Below are 15,164 nucleotides of genomic sequence, written 5' to 3'. Positions count from 1 at the left end.
ATGAAATTCTCTCCCTCCGCTTTGACGATAATAAGCGTATTCGAGTCTTAAATACGTTATTGTGGCGCCATAGAATCCTGGAGTATTCACGACGCACACAACACGTCACCACTGCGTGAAAGCCAAAATATTCTAGAGTATTCTAGACTCGAATATGTGATTGTGACGCAATAGAATCCTTGGGTATTCAAGCCGCACACAAAACGTGACGTACAGCTGGAGTATTCGTGTCGAATAGGGTGGAATACGCTTCGTTCATAATCGTTCGTGGATTTTCGTTATAGTATACCACACATCTGTCGTACTCCTAGAGTATGATGGCGAACCCTTTGTAAAAAAAAAGTTTATAAAAGAAGGTAACAGTTCGGGTGCATAGCATTCTCCTAGACGCAAAATTTGGACTATGAATTCAAAGTATGTGCGATCTGTGCGTGTATACGTTTATCCTCGAATACGTGATCTTGACGCCAAAGCTATAGAATTCTAGAGTATTCATGGCGTGTACAACCGTGACGTGGACCTGGAAAATTCTTATCGAATATGGGTATACGGCAGGAGCACGACCGTGTATTCGTTCGTTGACCAGAACAATTGTACTTTTTTGGTTCATGTTGTCGGCGCAGCGCATGTGTTTTGCTTGAGTCAAGAAATTTACACACTTTGTTGTAACTTCGAATTCCCCTCATTCGGTTTTGACCGACGTTTTCGGGATAATCACTAAAAAGCGATTTATCTTTGTATGACCCGTCTCGTCTGAAGTGGTTAAGTACTGCACAGCACGAAACCACAAATTGGACACTACGGGATACGTAAAGTTCCTCAAAGTTAAACTGACTAGAGACACGTAAAGCTGCGCAAAGTTTGGTTAGTAAGAAGAATCAAGCTCGTTTCGGAGAAGTTTTGGTGTATTCAGCGGAGAAAGTCCTGAGACCTTCTGACGAATATCTTTTCTCTGTGGGATGAGTTTAACTCCAGAGCCCGCAGGGCAAAGAAAATCCTAAATAACGGCCCAATAGCTTCCTCAGTCGACTTCCTGCCATCATATCAACATTGCATTACGTTTGAACAACAAATCACAAAACGTATTACGACGACGAAAGCACTTTAATCAGATTTTTTCCTCGAGGTTACTTTTGGAACGAAAATGACTTTAAATGTTTTCGAAACGACTTGTAACGAAATGGGAGAAACGACCTACATCATTCTGAGTGTCTGACCTTCAAAAAGCACCGATCAGCGGTTTTCCACATTAGACACCAGGTTCTCTCGGTTCTCGCGCCATTTTTTGGCGTCCTTTTTGAAAGATGTGAAATGTTGAAGCTTGCATCGATCTCTAGGTCCTTTTTCACTGTTTAAAAACTCTACTTTGGCGGACAAAATTCAGTTTACCTTCACTTCTTCTCTGTGCACGATTTCAAGCAGTTTTTGGTGCCATACAGCTGGTAAAAACATCGATACACACGGAGGTACGAGTCAACAACAACAACAGGTAAAACGTTAGTCATTGTTGTCTTCCCGGGTTGTTTTGTACGTACGAGTAAGTTAAGCTTAAGTTTCCAGGGTAAAGTTCAGTTGTCAAGTTTGCTTAAGATGTATGGAATTGCCTCTCGTTGTAAATGTTTCTTTATCAAGCAGAAGCTATTCACTTATTATTATTATTATTATTATTATTATTATTATTATTATTATACCTTCATTTCAAAAGGGACAGCAATGGGAATGATGGTGAATTAAACCATTAAATCAAACTACTGTGTAAAATTTACTGATTGATTTATTATGATATTTTCCTTAGCACTGCAAGCTTGATTTGAGGTTTTCCAGTGTGGATTTACACATAAACTAACTAACCTTTTATGCGTATTGTATTTTAATCATAGGATGAAGTAAAATTGGTAATGCCTTACATGTATGTACAGTATAATCCCTGGCCTCCTTACTTGAAGAAAAAAAGGAAAACCTGTGAGGAAGAACCCTGGCTTACAAGATACATGTATGTATTTATGACTATTTAGGGGAACATGGAGACTTTTTAAGATTTATTTTTGTAAGAGCTTTTGAAAAATTATATTGGCAAGCAAATTTTGGCATTTCACTAGTCAGTCTCTATATATTTTATATAGAAACAAGGTGATTTGCAGATCTGTTTTCAGAGTGCTCAGTAGTAAACTAGAGCATGATTATAACAGATGACGAACTGAGCAACTGTAAATCTGACTTGACATTTTATTACTATTTAGTTTTGTAGTACACGACTTGTGTGCAGCACTCACCAGATAAAATTGCCAAATGCGAATTTACATCATTACACTGATTTGAAATACACACGCAACCGCTGGAAATATGATAGCTACAATAACTGAATGCTTTTACAGAAAAGAAAAGAAAAGTTGGAAATTATAGAAAAATGCTGTTACTATTGTGTAACAACAGGAGCTTTAGAAGTTAAAATTTAGCATTTTTCAGGAAGAATTTGTTTGCATGTCTACATGAAGTTATCAGTTCATTCCATTTATTCAGAGAGGTTAACTCAGGTTCACAAGGTACTTCACCCAGAGACATAGGTTAAATCGATTTGAAGTGGGGTTATATGGGGCAGCTTGCTTTAAAATCTTTCAAGTGACTTTGAACTTTGATTTATTGTCAAAGTCACTTGGAGGCTGCCCCATATAAGCCTGCTTCAAATCGATGTAACCTACGCCTCTGGGAGAAGTACTTTATTATTTGTAAACCTGAGTTAGCCTCTCTGAACAAACAGAATGAACTGATTACATAACTTCATGTAGACATGCAAACAAATTCCTCCTGAAAAATGTTAAATTTTAAATTTTAAATCTTCTCTTGTATTTCAATAATAACAGAGTTTATTCGTAATTTCCAACTTTCCTTTGTTTTGTAAAAGCATTCGCTTATTGTAACTATCACATTTCCAATGGTCACTCGTGCATTTCAAATCAGTGTAATGATGTAAATTCCCATTTGGCAAATTTTATCCGATGAGTACTGCACACAAGTTGTGTAGTACGAAACTAAATAGTAATAAAATTTTAAGTCAAATCTAGATTTGATCAGTTCGTCATCTGTTATTTTATATATACATTATATTAAGGTACATGTAAACCCTGTTCCACTGATGAACATTACAAATTTCAAGACAATTTGCTATAGTAATGTCGAACTACAGTGGAACTTTGATGTAGTGAAGTGCCAAGGAATTGGCATTTTTAGTATGTTTACTATAACAGGGTTTCGTTGTTTCAAGGTTCTTTTCCGTATAGTCTGCTATTACTAGGGCCATGAAAATCGTTCGTTATACTGAGGACCTCGTTATAAAGAGGTTCGTTAAATCGAGGTTCCACTGTACTAACCATATTCCTTATTGTAAATATTGAAAATTGAGTTTTATTACTCATTTAGGTTATTAGCCTAAGGAGGAATTTGTTTACATGTCTACATGAAGTTATCGAATCAGTTCATTCTGTTTGTTCAGAGTGGCTATTAGCCACTCATTTCAGGTTAAGAGCTGAAAATTCAGAACAATATTGAATTTGATACTCAAATTTTGATTGGATTAATTAATGCATAAAAAGTTTACACCACATCTAGCAAAAAAATGAAAGGCTTCTAGAACTTGCCTACCTTTGTCAGTGCAAAATGAAACATAATCTGTAACCTTGAACATTTTTGCTTGAATCGGTTTGATGTTTTTAAGCCACAAGCTCTGGCCCTCGCAGCCTTTCATACTTTGTTTACACTGTAAACTTGATTAGTGTGCAACACAACTCTCTCCTCTCTCAAAGGCTTAAGTATGTTTTTGCATGCAGTAGAAACCCAGGTGCTTACAGTGTAGCTTTCCAAATGTGATAAAACCTTTTGGTCATCAATCCTGTCAACACTTAGGGCTGGTTCACACTTTGACATAAGCATGAGCATAAGCATAAACATAAGCATAAGAAAAATATGTGTGAACCAGAGTTACATAAGCATGAGCATAAGCATAAGCACAAGGAATGGAACTTTTTCCATTTTCTTATGCTTATGTTTATGCTTATGTTGTGAATACTTGAGTGTGAACCGGGCATACATAAGCATAAGTGTAAGCATACAGAGTTTTCTTGTCAGCGGAATACACAAAAATAAAATCCAGGCTTGCTCTGTCAGAATCTGTCAGCTGAAAACATGGCGACGCAGGTGAACGAAAAGTTGGCGGAATCTGTCCACAATTATCCTTGTTTGTACGGCAAAATAAAATTCTATGTCTCTCAGTTTTAATTCTTGTACAAGGTTATAATAATCGCCTTGTGCCTTTCTTCTCGTAAAAATATCTCTTATCGAGACCTTTCTCGGTTTTCTTTGTGTTTGTCTTTACATAAGCAATCTTCTTCTTCAATTTCTATGGCTTAACAGTAGCAACAATCCAATTTTGACTTCGTTATCCGCCATCTTTGATTCCTGAGAGGTGAACTGTGCCTGCGCAATAGCCATCCTTATGCTTATGTAACCCCGGTTCACACATATTTTTCTTATGTTTATGCTTATGCTTATGCTTATGTCAAAGTGCGAACGAGCCCTTAGTGTTGATCTCAGGTCTTGGTTTGAATTTTCAGCTCTTTGTCTTGAGGTTACCCTATATCTTTCACAGTGTCTTGCACCCACGCCATTTAACATGTCCAATTAAAGCCAATAAAGCTGGCTATCAATCTACACGTACATGTATACCAAGAATTTTGAAATAAAATGAATTGTCCAGTTTTTCAGGGTTTCCCTATGCGAACATCCAAATCACTTTTTGAAAGCTAAGTCAAAGTGAGTTTGCCTCAAATTTTAGACAGTAGCTAGTTTAGTTTGACCAAAGTAATCAATCAATCAATCAATCAATCAATCGATCGATTGATCGATCAGTTATTATAATGAGTTAAACAGCAGCCCTGGTTGAAGTTCTTGCACTGTAAAATTATTATTCTCTTTAACTTATGATTCAAATGTTACTACATGTATTGGTTTGAAAAAACCACAAGTTTAAGGTTCTTTATCAAAGTTTGTGTTCTACCACTACATTTGTGCCCTGTACATGTTTCAGCCAAAGCTTCTGACAACTTGTCCTTGTTTTTTTATAAACAATAGTCAACTTCACTACGCCTCGAGCTCGTTGCTAATCGCTCAGTAACCAAAGTGTGCTAGTGACAACTGTTAAAGCATGCTTTAGTGGACCCGGCGTATGAAAGCACCTACTCATGAAGAGATCGTTTAGCAAAGCATTTGTTGTTTTCTTCTTTTTTGGGGGAGTTTAACTCTTGCCGATGGCCTATTGTCATAACTATGCTTAACGTTGCCTTCATTCCATGTAGACCAAGAAACAAAATGGACTTAAAAGAAGTCAATATTTTTTTTGCGCTTGCAGAGTCAGCAGTGTTCATAATCAGAGAGTAACACAATTTATTGTCAGTGAACTTGGTCGAAGGAGTGGCTTTAGCCAAGCAGCTGTCGAAAGGAAGCACAAGTTAAAAAAGTGTACTTAAAATAATACCATTTGCAGCAAATGGTAGTGGGAATATCTATTTTTGAAGAAGACCGTAACTAAGTCGGTACCGCACGACTGAACTTATTTGTGACCTGAAATGCTCTCTTCTTTCGTCTTTGTATGCTTAGGAACTTCCAAAAAGTATCATGAACATATTCGCAGAACTGCTCTGGGTAAGATAACCGATGACACAAAGAAAGAGAAGAGAGAAAACCTTCGAAAAGAACAGGTATGTGATTCTGAGAGAAATTACTAGTGTACGGGCTACATGGTATTAGCCAGAGTTCTCGAGTTTACTGACATTCACCGTTTTTTGACCAGTAGATAGATAGTTTTTACCAATCACATATCGTTTGTTCTGACATTTTTGGCATCACAGCGGACTCACAGTTATTCCCTTATTGAGCCAAAAACCTGTTGCATTGCGTGCCTTGTACAAAAGGTCACTGAAACTGGAACTGATTGAAACTCTTAACATTGCATGTAGAAAAATTACTAAGAAAATATAAAGACCCATGTATCATAATTTTCTTCACAGCTTGTTGTTCTCGGCAAATGGCAGCTATGCGTGACTTAATGTTTAGCAAAATCTGTTACATTGTCAGTGAGTTTTAAAAGGGTATGGATATCTGTTTTTGTTTAGAAATATGAAAGAAGAAGAAACTTCGTAAAGGACGAGAAAGAGTCCCGGGCTTTCCCAAGCTTGAGTAAACATCACATGTCAACAGACGATGATGACTCTGCCAGCGAATCTGGAGGAGGATGGGTTTCTAGACCCCCCAAATACCGCAGTGAAACAATCATAGCGTTCCTGAGCAAGTAAGCTTGAAAAATAGATTGTCAGTCTCGAATTCACTCTGTATGTGTACGCATCTTTTTAATCAGTATTATCATGCAACAAACACCTTTGCATTAGCCTACATTCTAAAGTGTCAGCTTACTTCTATGATACACTGATAATCGATTTTACTAATTAAAAATATCATTGATTAAAAAAAAGAAACAACAGTAAACTACGACGTTTCGAAGTTATTTTGACTCGAGATGTTAATTTATAGTGTGACAGGTGTAATTGATAGAAATTAACATCTCGACTGTTATTTTCTTGTCTTTACTTGATAATGGCGTCAATATGATTTCGAAACGTCGCGTATACGTAGTTTACTTTCGCTTCTCTTTGCAGTTAATTGTATTTCTAAGTGTTTTCTTATCAGAATACTAAAATACATGTATCTCTCCAAAATCATCGGTAAAAACCTCAGAATTAGAGTTACAATAGGAACTCATTAAAACGTGCATTTTTTCTAAACTATATTTTGAGGCAGCAGTTTTTTCCCTCGAATACAACCTTGCGTATGATGTTGTGCCGTCCAGAAGCTTTGCCATTTTGTGTATTTTCTCACGACAGGCCAAAAAAATGGAAATCTTTTGTAGCTTTTGGTAAAACGTGGCCGCAAGATCGTTATCACACGAAGTTACAATGATCTGCATATACTAATGAAGTTTATTTTGTTCTTAGACTTGACAAACGCAGCGAAAGAGCCGAGCAGGCAACGAATAAAAGATGGAAAAGGACGACGACCAGAACGGGCTATCCAGTTGAAAAGGAGCCCCCAGTGAACACTCCGAAATGGGCCCTGTCAGATGAGTGGAAGGAGGAGTTACACAGACGAGAAGAGGAAATGGTTCGAGTAGAAGGTAAGGTGTTTATATATACAGAATAATACTGTCTGTACAAGTCTGGGAAGCAATTTTTTTCGGGTATTTAAGAAATTCCACTCCTCGTTTTTGTTTGTCATTTACTTAAACCTTATTCTCTACGTCATAGAACTAAAGCTGACTTGTTTTTTTTCCTTTGACAGAAATGACAACGAAGCCTGTGGTGACGAAGTGATCAGAGTGTAGATGATGCAGATTTAAATTTTGATGAAGTTTGCTAAATTATTTTGCTTTAACTTATTTCGACGTGTATCCGAAACGTCATTGGAAGACATTTTACTTTATGTGTAAAATAGTTGTTTTGTTGCTTATCACAATTACAGTTCTAACTCCATGTAGACTAAGACTTAAAGAAGCATGAAAAAGCTTCGACCACAATCAGGAGATCACGAAGATAGTAATCAAGTAGATTTTTATTTGCAAATGTTAAATAAACAGCAGAGAGGAACACAAGTAAATGGTGTTTGTTTACGAAGATTTGAAAATGAATACCCATAAAACCTGCCACTAGAAATCCCGAAAACAAATTTCATTGTAGCTAAAAACAAGAGGTCATTTTCCATAAGATATACGAAATCAGTACACGTCCCGTCCACGCCACGTTCAGTATACCCGTTGATTCTCCCAGTATATATACTGTATACTGACATTTGACCTGACATAGAAGGAATCCTGCCGTAACTGTAAAATTCCGTATACACACCTTCCACAGACCTGCCAGTATACCTCAGTCCTGTTTCACACAGTATACATGATGTATACTGACATGTATAATGACATATAAGGAATCCTGCCACAAGTGTATAAGATCCTGGTATTTTTCTTGGCCAACCCTGAAATATACTGATCATTATACGGACCTTATACATCCTGCCACATCCTTATATTTGTCTTATACCAATAGATATACTGACTGTGTACGAGCTGAGGAAGGCTCCTTATACAGACGATTTTATGCAGTGAATCAGCGTCTGGGTCGCCTTCTCAACGACGTAGTTGCTGGTGTAGCAGTAGAAACCATTATTTGAACGGGGTTGACGGGCCCATCCATTCCCAGAAGCAGATGGTCCACGCTTAGGCTGCCGCTTCTCCAATTCTTGAATTCGATTCATCAACAACTGCAACATCAAGGCCTGTTCGTTGTAGAGTTGCTAACGACACTGTGTATTCTAGGCTCGAAGGTTTTAGAACGTTTGGGTGCATTTTTTACGAGCGTTGTTTAAGTTTCCGTGCGCTAAGAATTATGTGTAACTGTACCAGCCGCCATCTTTTTTCCTACGGCGGATTAGAACTAAACCCATACGTCAGAGAATTCAAATAAGTCGTGCTTCCTCTATTTAGTTTAACGCGCGCCAGTTCTTTGCATATAAAGATAGGAACAGTGAAGTTATGCCACGATATAATTTCCTATTATCCTTTTTCAAACTTTTAATTGTACATGCAAAATACATAGCGTGTTTCCCTCGAGATATAGAAGCACGATTCGAAGTTTGGGAGAATGAGAAATGCTTTGGGAACACAAACCGGCAGGTGAGTGGTTCCAAGCTTTCCGAGTATTTCTATTTAACAATTAAATTAGGAGTTCGAGATTTCTATTGCGTGATAGTTGACGAGGGCGCAGCTCGAGTCAGCTATCACAGATAGAAATTGAGAGCGAATAGACTAATTATTTTAGTATAAATTTATTAGTCGTTCAAAACTCTTTCCGTAAATCCTCTTCACAGACACTTCAGAAACACAAATAAGCGGCCGCCAGTTCGTTAACAAGCGCACACTGCTAGACCACTCACTATCTACAGCAGAATAGATAGTGAGTAGTGTAGCCAATCAGCGAACGGTATCCGCGATAGAACGCTAGTAGATTTATACTAAAACTCATAAGTAAAAATCTACCAGCGTTCTATCACAAATGTCGTCCTCTGATTGGCTACGTTACTCACTATCTATTATGTTGCAGATAGTGATTAGCCTAGCAGTGTGCGGTTGTTGACAAAATGGCGGTCATTTCTTTAGGTTTTCGAAGCATCTGTGAAGAGGATATAGATAATTTACTAGTCGAGACGCAGATTTGCACTAAAACAATTAGATTATTAATTCGCTCTGGATTTCTATTCGTGACAGAAATCTCGAGCTCATAATCTATTTGTTAAATAGAAACACAATTTTAAACCAATCGGCGAGTGGATTTTCTTCGGGCTCTTTTCTAACCAGATATACTGTGTATCTGATGAAACCCTTGCTAGCCTATCAGCTGAGAAACGTATTGTATTTCTAGATCGAGTAATACTAAATAAAGTTACAATTCTAAACGCTCACCTTTACTGAGGGCGTGAAACAGAGGAGTTCTGGTTCTGAAGAAGGGAAGAATTCTTTCCACGTCTTCACGCAAGCGAGATTCCTTAGGACTTGATAAAAGATGTTCCATTAGTTCTAGCATGACCTGACTAATACCTGCCGTTTTGTGATTGTTTTCTGTTCTCTTGAAATAACAGGTGTATAAGAGTGAGTATTGCGACCAGAGATTGATGAAAAAGCTATTTTCACTGGGCCATTTAACTTCTGCCAACGAATAATCACTTGTGCAACTTGAAGTTCTGATTGTTTGACGTCATCAAAAGAATTATTCAGACGATTTCCGCAGAACATTCGAACAATAATGGCAAAAATTAAGTTACCAAAAAAACCTCATGGCATGATAATATTTTGAATAAAGGTAGGAAGATCTTATCGAGACCTTAGCTCTCAAGCTGACCCCGCGAGAGACAATTGAACTTGAAGTTATCAATATTTCTATTAAAACGGACGTTTCGCGTTAGTTGAAAACACAATAACGCACGCTTTAAGCATTCTTACGAGGTTTGATATTAAATTTCTCGAGAATGCTTGGGGATTTAATCGCGGGGTCACCTAGAGAAATAAATTACAGTGAGATGTTGTAAATAGTATTCAAAAAGTTACCGTGCTATCGGTAGATTTTTAGTAAATAATTTTTGCACTTATTGCTCGAACTTTGAGTGGAATCCGTCTTAATTAGAACGCAACAATTGGAAGTTATTTCAAGCATGATTGTCACTAAAACCTCTGAGAAGATATAACTACGAAGGTGCTGTTTCGTTTAGAAAGATTTCACGCGCGTACTTTGTTCAGATGCATTTAAACCATGTGCTGTTGAAGTGGCGGTGGACTCGAGAGGTCTCCCTTATTAAACTCTTCATTTTCTCGCGTGATTTAGGAGGTATTTAAGTACATCTAGTTCTTGAAGTTGTTTCTTGGGCATTTACGCTACACACCTTTTTAACTTTTGGCTTCTTAATTCTTTTGGCTTGGTTTCGTCAGCTTTAGCCTCTGTTTTGCTACCTTTCGTTCTCGGGATCGATTTGTCTCGAATATGTTACGGTTCGCTCGTGCGCCAAATTTGAGAGCTACAAATTTATCATGCGGCAAATGACTCCTTCACGATCGAGTGGTCGGTTTTGGAGATCAGGTATCTATATCGGGCAATGAATTAGTCACTCGGGAAACATGACAATCAAAGAAAAACAAGTAAAACAAAACAAAACAAAACAAATAAAGCAAAACAAAACAAAACAAAGTAAAAAGCAAATCAAAACAAACAAAGCAACAACAACAAAGTGGCTGAGTGGTTGAACACCAGTTCAGTTTAGGCGAGGTCGTTTGTATAGCCATAATTTATCATATCCCAGATTTTTGACTTTTTGGCTTTGACTTATTTGCTGAATGGTTACGATTTTTAGTTTCTATCGATGTCATGATAGTGAAAACCAGCAATAACTGAAAATTATGCTTTCTGTTTTCGATTCTTTGATTTTTGCTTTTCGTGAAAATGAAATGGACCAAAGGTACACTCATCTTTCAATCTCACAATCTGCCGAGAACTGAATTGTTTATTATTTAGGCCAGCACTATATTACAATTCAGCTCACTGAAACGTACCCTGATTGGCTTCACTGCTTTCATGGAAAGGACTCGGGATGTAAGTAATTTTGAAAATGACTTTTGTATATTAAAGGTGATTTCTAAGGTAAAACACAAAACACACTTACTGCGTCTTTCAGAATTATCCAGTCAAACAATTTTTTTTGGAGTGTTTTGCTATAGCAAATCAAACGTTGCTCCTTCAGCTGTTCTTTGAAAGATGGCAAACAATAGTCGTTACAAAACGAGAGGGTCGATCCTGGGAATTTAAAGTCAGATTATTGGCCCCTTTTTTCTGTTTTGTTTCATGGATTTAATATGATTCCCCGAAGACATGCACTAAGCCCGAAACAACGTCGAAGCGAAATTACCGAAAGGAAACGTTAAGTATTGGAGAAAATTTATTGCAAAAAATATTCGTAAAAATAGCCAAGATGTTGTTACAATTGTTATTCCCAAACTTAACTTTACGATTACATTTGGTTATGTAAGATATCAAACTCTATAGAATGTGTTTGACCATGTTCCCAAACATCGAGAAGAGAGTGGAAAATACAACGCGAAGCGGGGTATTTTTGCGAACTCCGAATTGTTTGGAAATGTGGTCAAACACTGACTTCAATATTTGATAGATCTTCTCAATCGAAACTAAAACTAACGAGAAAACGAAGAAAATCTGTACTAATTACGATTAGTCTTTCAAACACTGTCACGGTCATGATTTCCTTCGTTTAAACTTGATAAATAGTCAGTAATGAGTTTGAGAAGTTTGAAAGGTAAAATCAATGAGATAACAGTATTCTTCGTTCTTTATAGTTCACTGCAGGCCCCAAAACCGTCCGCTCACATTGTGGGAGCTCGTTTACAAGAAGTCCACTATCCAGTTAACACAGGTATGCTTTGAGTTTTGCAAAACTTTGAAACATATACACCTTTTGCTGTTCATTTACAGAAAATAAACATTCATTTGTGTCCAAATTTCTTTCTTTATGGTCAGTAAACTCTCATTAACACCAATATGACCTTCATTTGCGCGTAAGGAACGTTCAAGAATAACATTTACATATGCATTAACATTCAAAATCATCAAAAGAAAAACAATACCTTCATTTGACATTCATTGACTGTAAATGTATTTTCATTTTGGTCGAAAAAAAATTCGTTGTCGCGAAACGACAATCATTTACACTTTAGGACATTCAGTTTTCAACAAAAGACTTTCAATGACACAATTTGCATGAGAACTAACATTCAATTGCATTATTAGGCAACCATATCCATGAAGGTAACAATCTTTAGTGTGGTAAGACAAACATTACCGTGTTTTCACCAAACGTTAAGAGAAAACAATCGCTCATTCGCGCAGTTCTTTTGAACAGAGATATCTCGCCCAATTTTCCTCGAAATTTTGATTATAGAACAAGGGACCATATGTACTTTTTTTAAAACATATTGTCACAATCCTCCCCTTCCAGATATATGTAAATTCGGCCACTTATGAAACTTTTTGCGTACAACTCAGAGGGCGCACTACAGTATACGTGTGTCATAGTGACAGTTAGATTTCTCCAGAACTGCCACGAAGAAATACTGTAGAATCCCATTTGAACACCGCGAAAGGATAGTCAGGGCCTTTGAAGATGTCAAAAGAGACGAAGCAAGACGCCAGGGAATTGCTCTGTGAAATTATCGCACGCAGCTGTTGCAGCAAGCTCTACAACGAAATATGTATTGGTACCATTACGGCAGCTAAATGTGGACAGTGGTTTCGCTTCATGCAAACGTATTTGCCACGATGCCTCAATAGTGAGGCAATTGAAGGATAAATCGTTCAGCGAATTTGATATTCTATCTTTCAAAAATAAATGTTATTGTGGCTGTAATGTTTGTCTCGCCGCATTAAAGATTGTTACCTTCATGGATATGGTTGCCTAATAATGCAATTGAATGTTAGTTCTCATGCAAATTGTGTTATTGAAAGTCTTTTGTTGAAAACTGAATGTCCTAAAGTATAAATGATTGTCGTTTCGCGACAACGAATTTTTTTTCGACCAAAAGGAAAATACATTTACAGTCAATGAATGTCAAATGAAGGTGTTGTTTTTCTTTTGATGATTTTGAATGCTAATGCATATGTAACTGTTATTCTTGAACGTTCCTTACGCGCAAATGAAGGTCATATTGGTGTTAATGAGAGTTTATTGACCATAAAGAAAGAAATTTGGACACAAATGAATGTTTATTTTCTGTAAATGAACAGCAAAAGGTGTAGTTAGTGTGGTTTCATTTAATACGTACGAGAAAAGGAAAATCGGAACCTGTAATGCTCAACATTGCAGAGTTCCCATCAAAATATCATCCGGTATACCTGTAACTGGCTTAGGCCCGTCCACTCGAGTCCGGAGGAATTTGAAAAGGCCAACCGTCAACACTAATCCGTCACCAAAATGCTCTTCAAACTCGAGGGAAAACAAAACATTTTAAAAACGGGGCCTTTTGAAAACAATGTAGTCACGATAATGATGTGATTTCCCCGCCCGAGTTTCTTCTTACACAAATCCAAAATGACCAGTGATTGTTGCTTTTTCAAATTCTTCGAGGGTAGTGTGGACGGAAAACATCTGATGCGTTTTCAGAATGTTTCAGTTTTCAGTTTTTATTATTGCACACTATTTACAGAAAAACAACTCTAACGTTAGATGGTTTACAATGATATAGGAAAAATGATACCTTTGTTTTCAAATTTCTCTGGCTTAGTATGGACAGGTCCTTGGACATCAATAAAGAAAACTGGCAAATGGGAAAACTCAGTTAGAGTAGGGGAGGGGGGAGGGGTAAAAACAACAACACAAAAGAGCAATATAACATTGTTCCAGAAAAATTTAATTTACCTTTCAGTGATCACCGACTGGTCAATCAGCCACTCTCGTAGTCATCTTGCAGGTGGCATGACGTATCGTGACGGAAAGTTGACAGTACCCAGGGCTGGAAAGTACTACATCTATGTACAACTCTACATCAGTAGCCGCGGGAGAGTGCATGTTCTTGTGAACGACCATGACGTCATTACCATTCTTCAGCGATCGGCCATTTTGGACGCAACTAGGGGGAACGGAAACCCAGCAAACGCTGTCGGTGTGTTTGATCTCAAGGCTGGTGACACTATCTCACTGAAGATCAATTCGTGGGGAGCGCCGAGGAATGGCTCAGTCGAATTTTGGTTCAATGCCAACCACTCTTACTTCGGTGCATTCTTGATTTGAGCCTATAGTTAATAGCTTAGCTGAGGTCGTTGATATAAGCAATTGTGTTGCCATGTCTCTTGTCAAAGTCAGTGAAAGAGTCATAAATAAAAGAAAAAGATCAGAAACTCCTAATGAACGTGTTATTTAAAAAAGGAGTTTTGCTCACATGCAAGTTTTATAACTGTGTTCAGGTTCAAAAACTTGTAAAAGTACTTCTTCCAAATGCATCATGACTCTATATTGAATACTCAGCATGCATGAATCAGTTATGTTCTAAAATTGCCGCTCTTATCCGGCAAAATAAATAAATTTCCGGCGAAGCAATTTGTGTACCCTACCAGCGTGCATTATAGATGATTTTCACTGTCACGCAACGAAAAAATTAATCGAAAACTATTCAGTGGACAAAGTCAAGAAATTGTAAGGTTAAAATTTAAAGTGGTTCTGAACCCTACCTACAGAATTTTTAAACTTTGCCAAAAGTTGATAATATAAAAAAAAATTCACCATGCCGTTTTTGAATTATAATCCCCTCAAGCTGTAATTAAGGATGTTTTTAGGAGGTCATACTGTTGCTATGGTAACCTATTCAGTGTCACGAAAATGATAACAACGTGTTCACCAATGATTGGGTAGTTTTTTTGATACCGTGATTGTCGCATAAAGTGATAAAGAGTGGCTTTAACGACCCATCAAAATCTAAGTGCTGGAAACTGTTTTGAACGAAATTGCAGCATGATCTA

At 37.3% G+C, this 15,164-nt stretch overlaps 3 protein-coding genes across 4 annotated transcripts in view; all 3 read left to right on the top strand.

Moving 5' to 3' along the window:
* Nucleotides 1-15,164, top strand: part of LOC145488620 (uncharacterized) — a 98,343-nt gene that overhangs the window by 50,097 nt on the left and 33,082 nt on the right. The gene's annotated exons all lie outside the window — the stretch shown is intronic.
* LOC145488673 (uncharacterized) lies at nucleotides 1,165-8,108 on the top strand. 2 transcript variants are annotated; one of them, XM_081467596.1, is made up of 6 exons: nucleotides 1,165-1,489; nucleotides 1,881-1,993; nucleotides 5,650-5,750; nucleotides 6,165-6,340; nucleotides 7,041-7,219; nucleotides 7,384-8,108. In XM_081467596.1, exons 4-6 carry the CDS (start codon nucleotides 6,240-6,242, stop codon nucleotides 7,413-7,415), a joined length of 312 nt encoding a protein of 103 aa, XP_081323722.1. In that variant the 5' UTR covers nucleotides 1,165-1,489; nucleotides 1,881-1,993; nucleotides 5,650-5,750; nucleotides 6,165-6,239; the 3' UTR covers nucleotides 7,416-8,108. The 2 variants fall into 2 exon arrangements, with proteins under 2 accessions (XP_081323722.1, XP_081323721.1); XM_081467595.1 differs by having other exon boundaries at nucleotides 5,650-6,340.
* On the top strand, nucleotides 11,784-14,547 carry LOC145488677 (tumor necrosis factor-like). Its single transcript, XM_081467599.1, has 2 exons — nucleotides 11,784-12,069; nucleotides 14,075-14,547. Exons 1-2 carry the CDS (start codon nucleotides 11,931-11,933, stop codon nucleotides 14,437-14,439), a joined length of 504 nt encoding a protein of 167 aa, XP_081323725.1. The 5' UTR covers nucleotides 11,784-11,930; the 3' UTR covers nucleotides 14,440-14,547.

This window comes from Orbicella franksi, chromosome 5 (genome assembly GCF_964199315.1).
Source record: "Orbicella franksi chromosome 5, jaOrbFran1.1, whole genome shotgun sequence".
In the NCBI taxonomy this organism is placed as follows: domain Eukaryota; kingdom Metazoa; phylum Cnidaria; class Anthozoa; order Scleractinia; family Merulinidae; genus Orbicella; species Orbicella franksi.
This window is presented reverse-complemented; position numbering and strand designations above follow the sequence as displayed.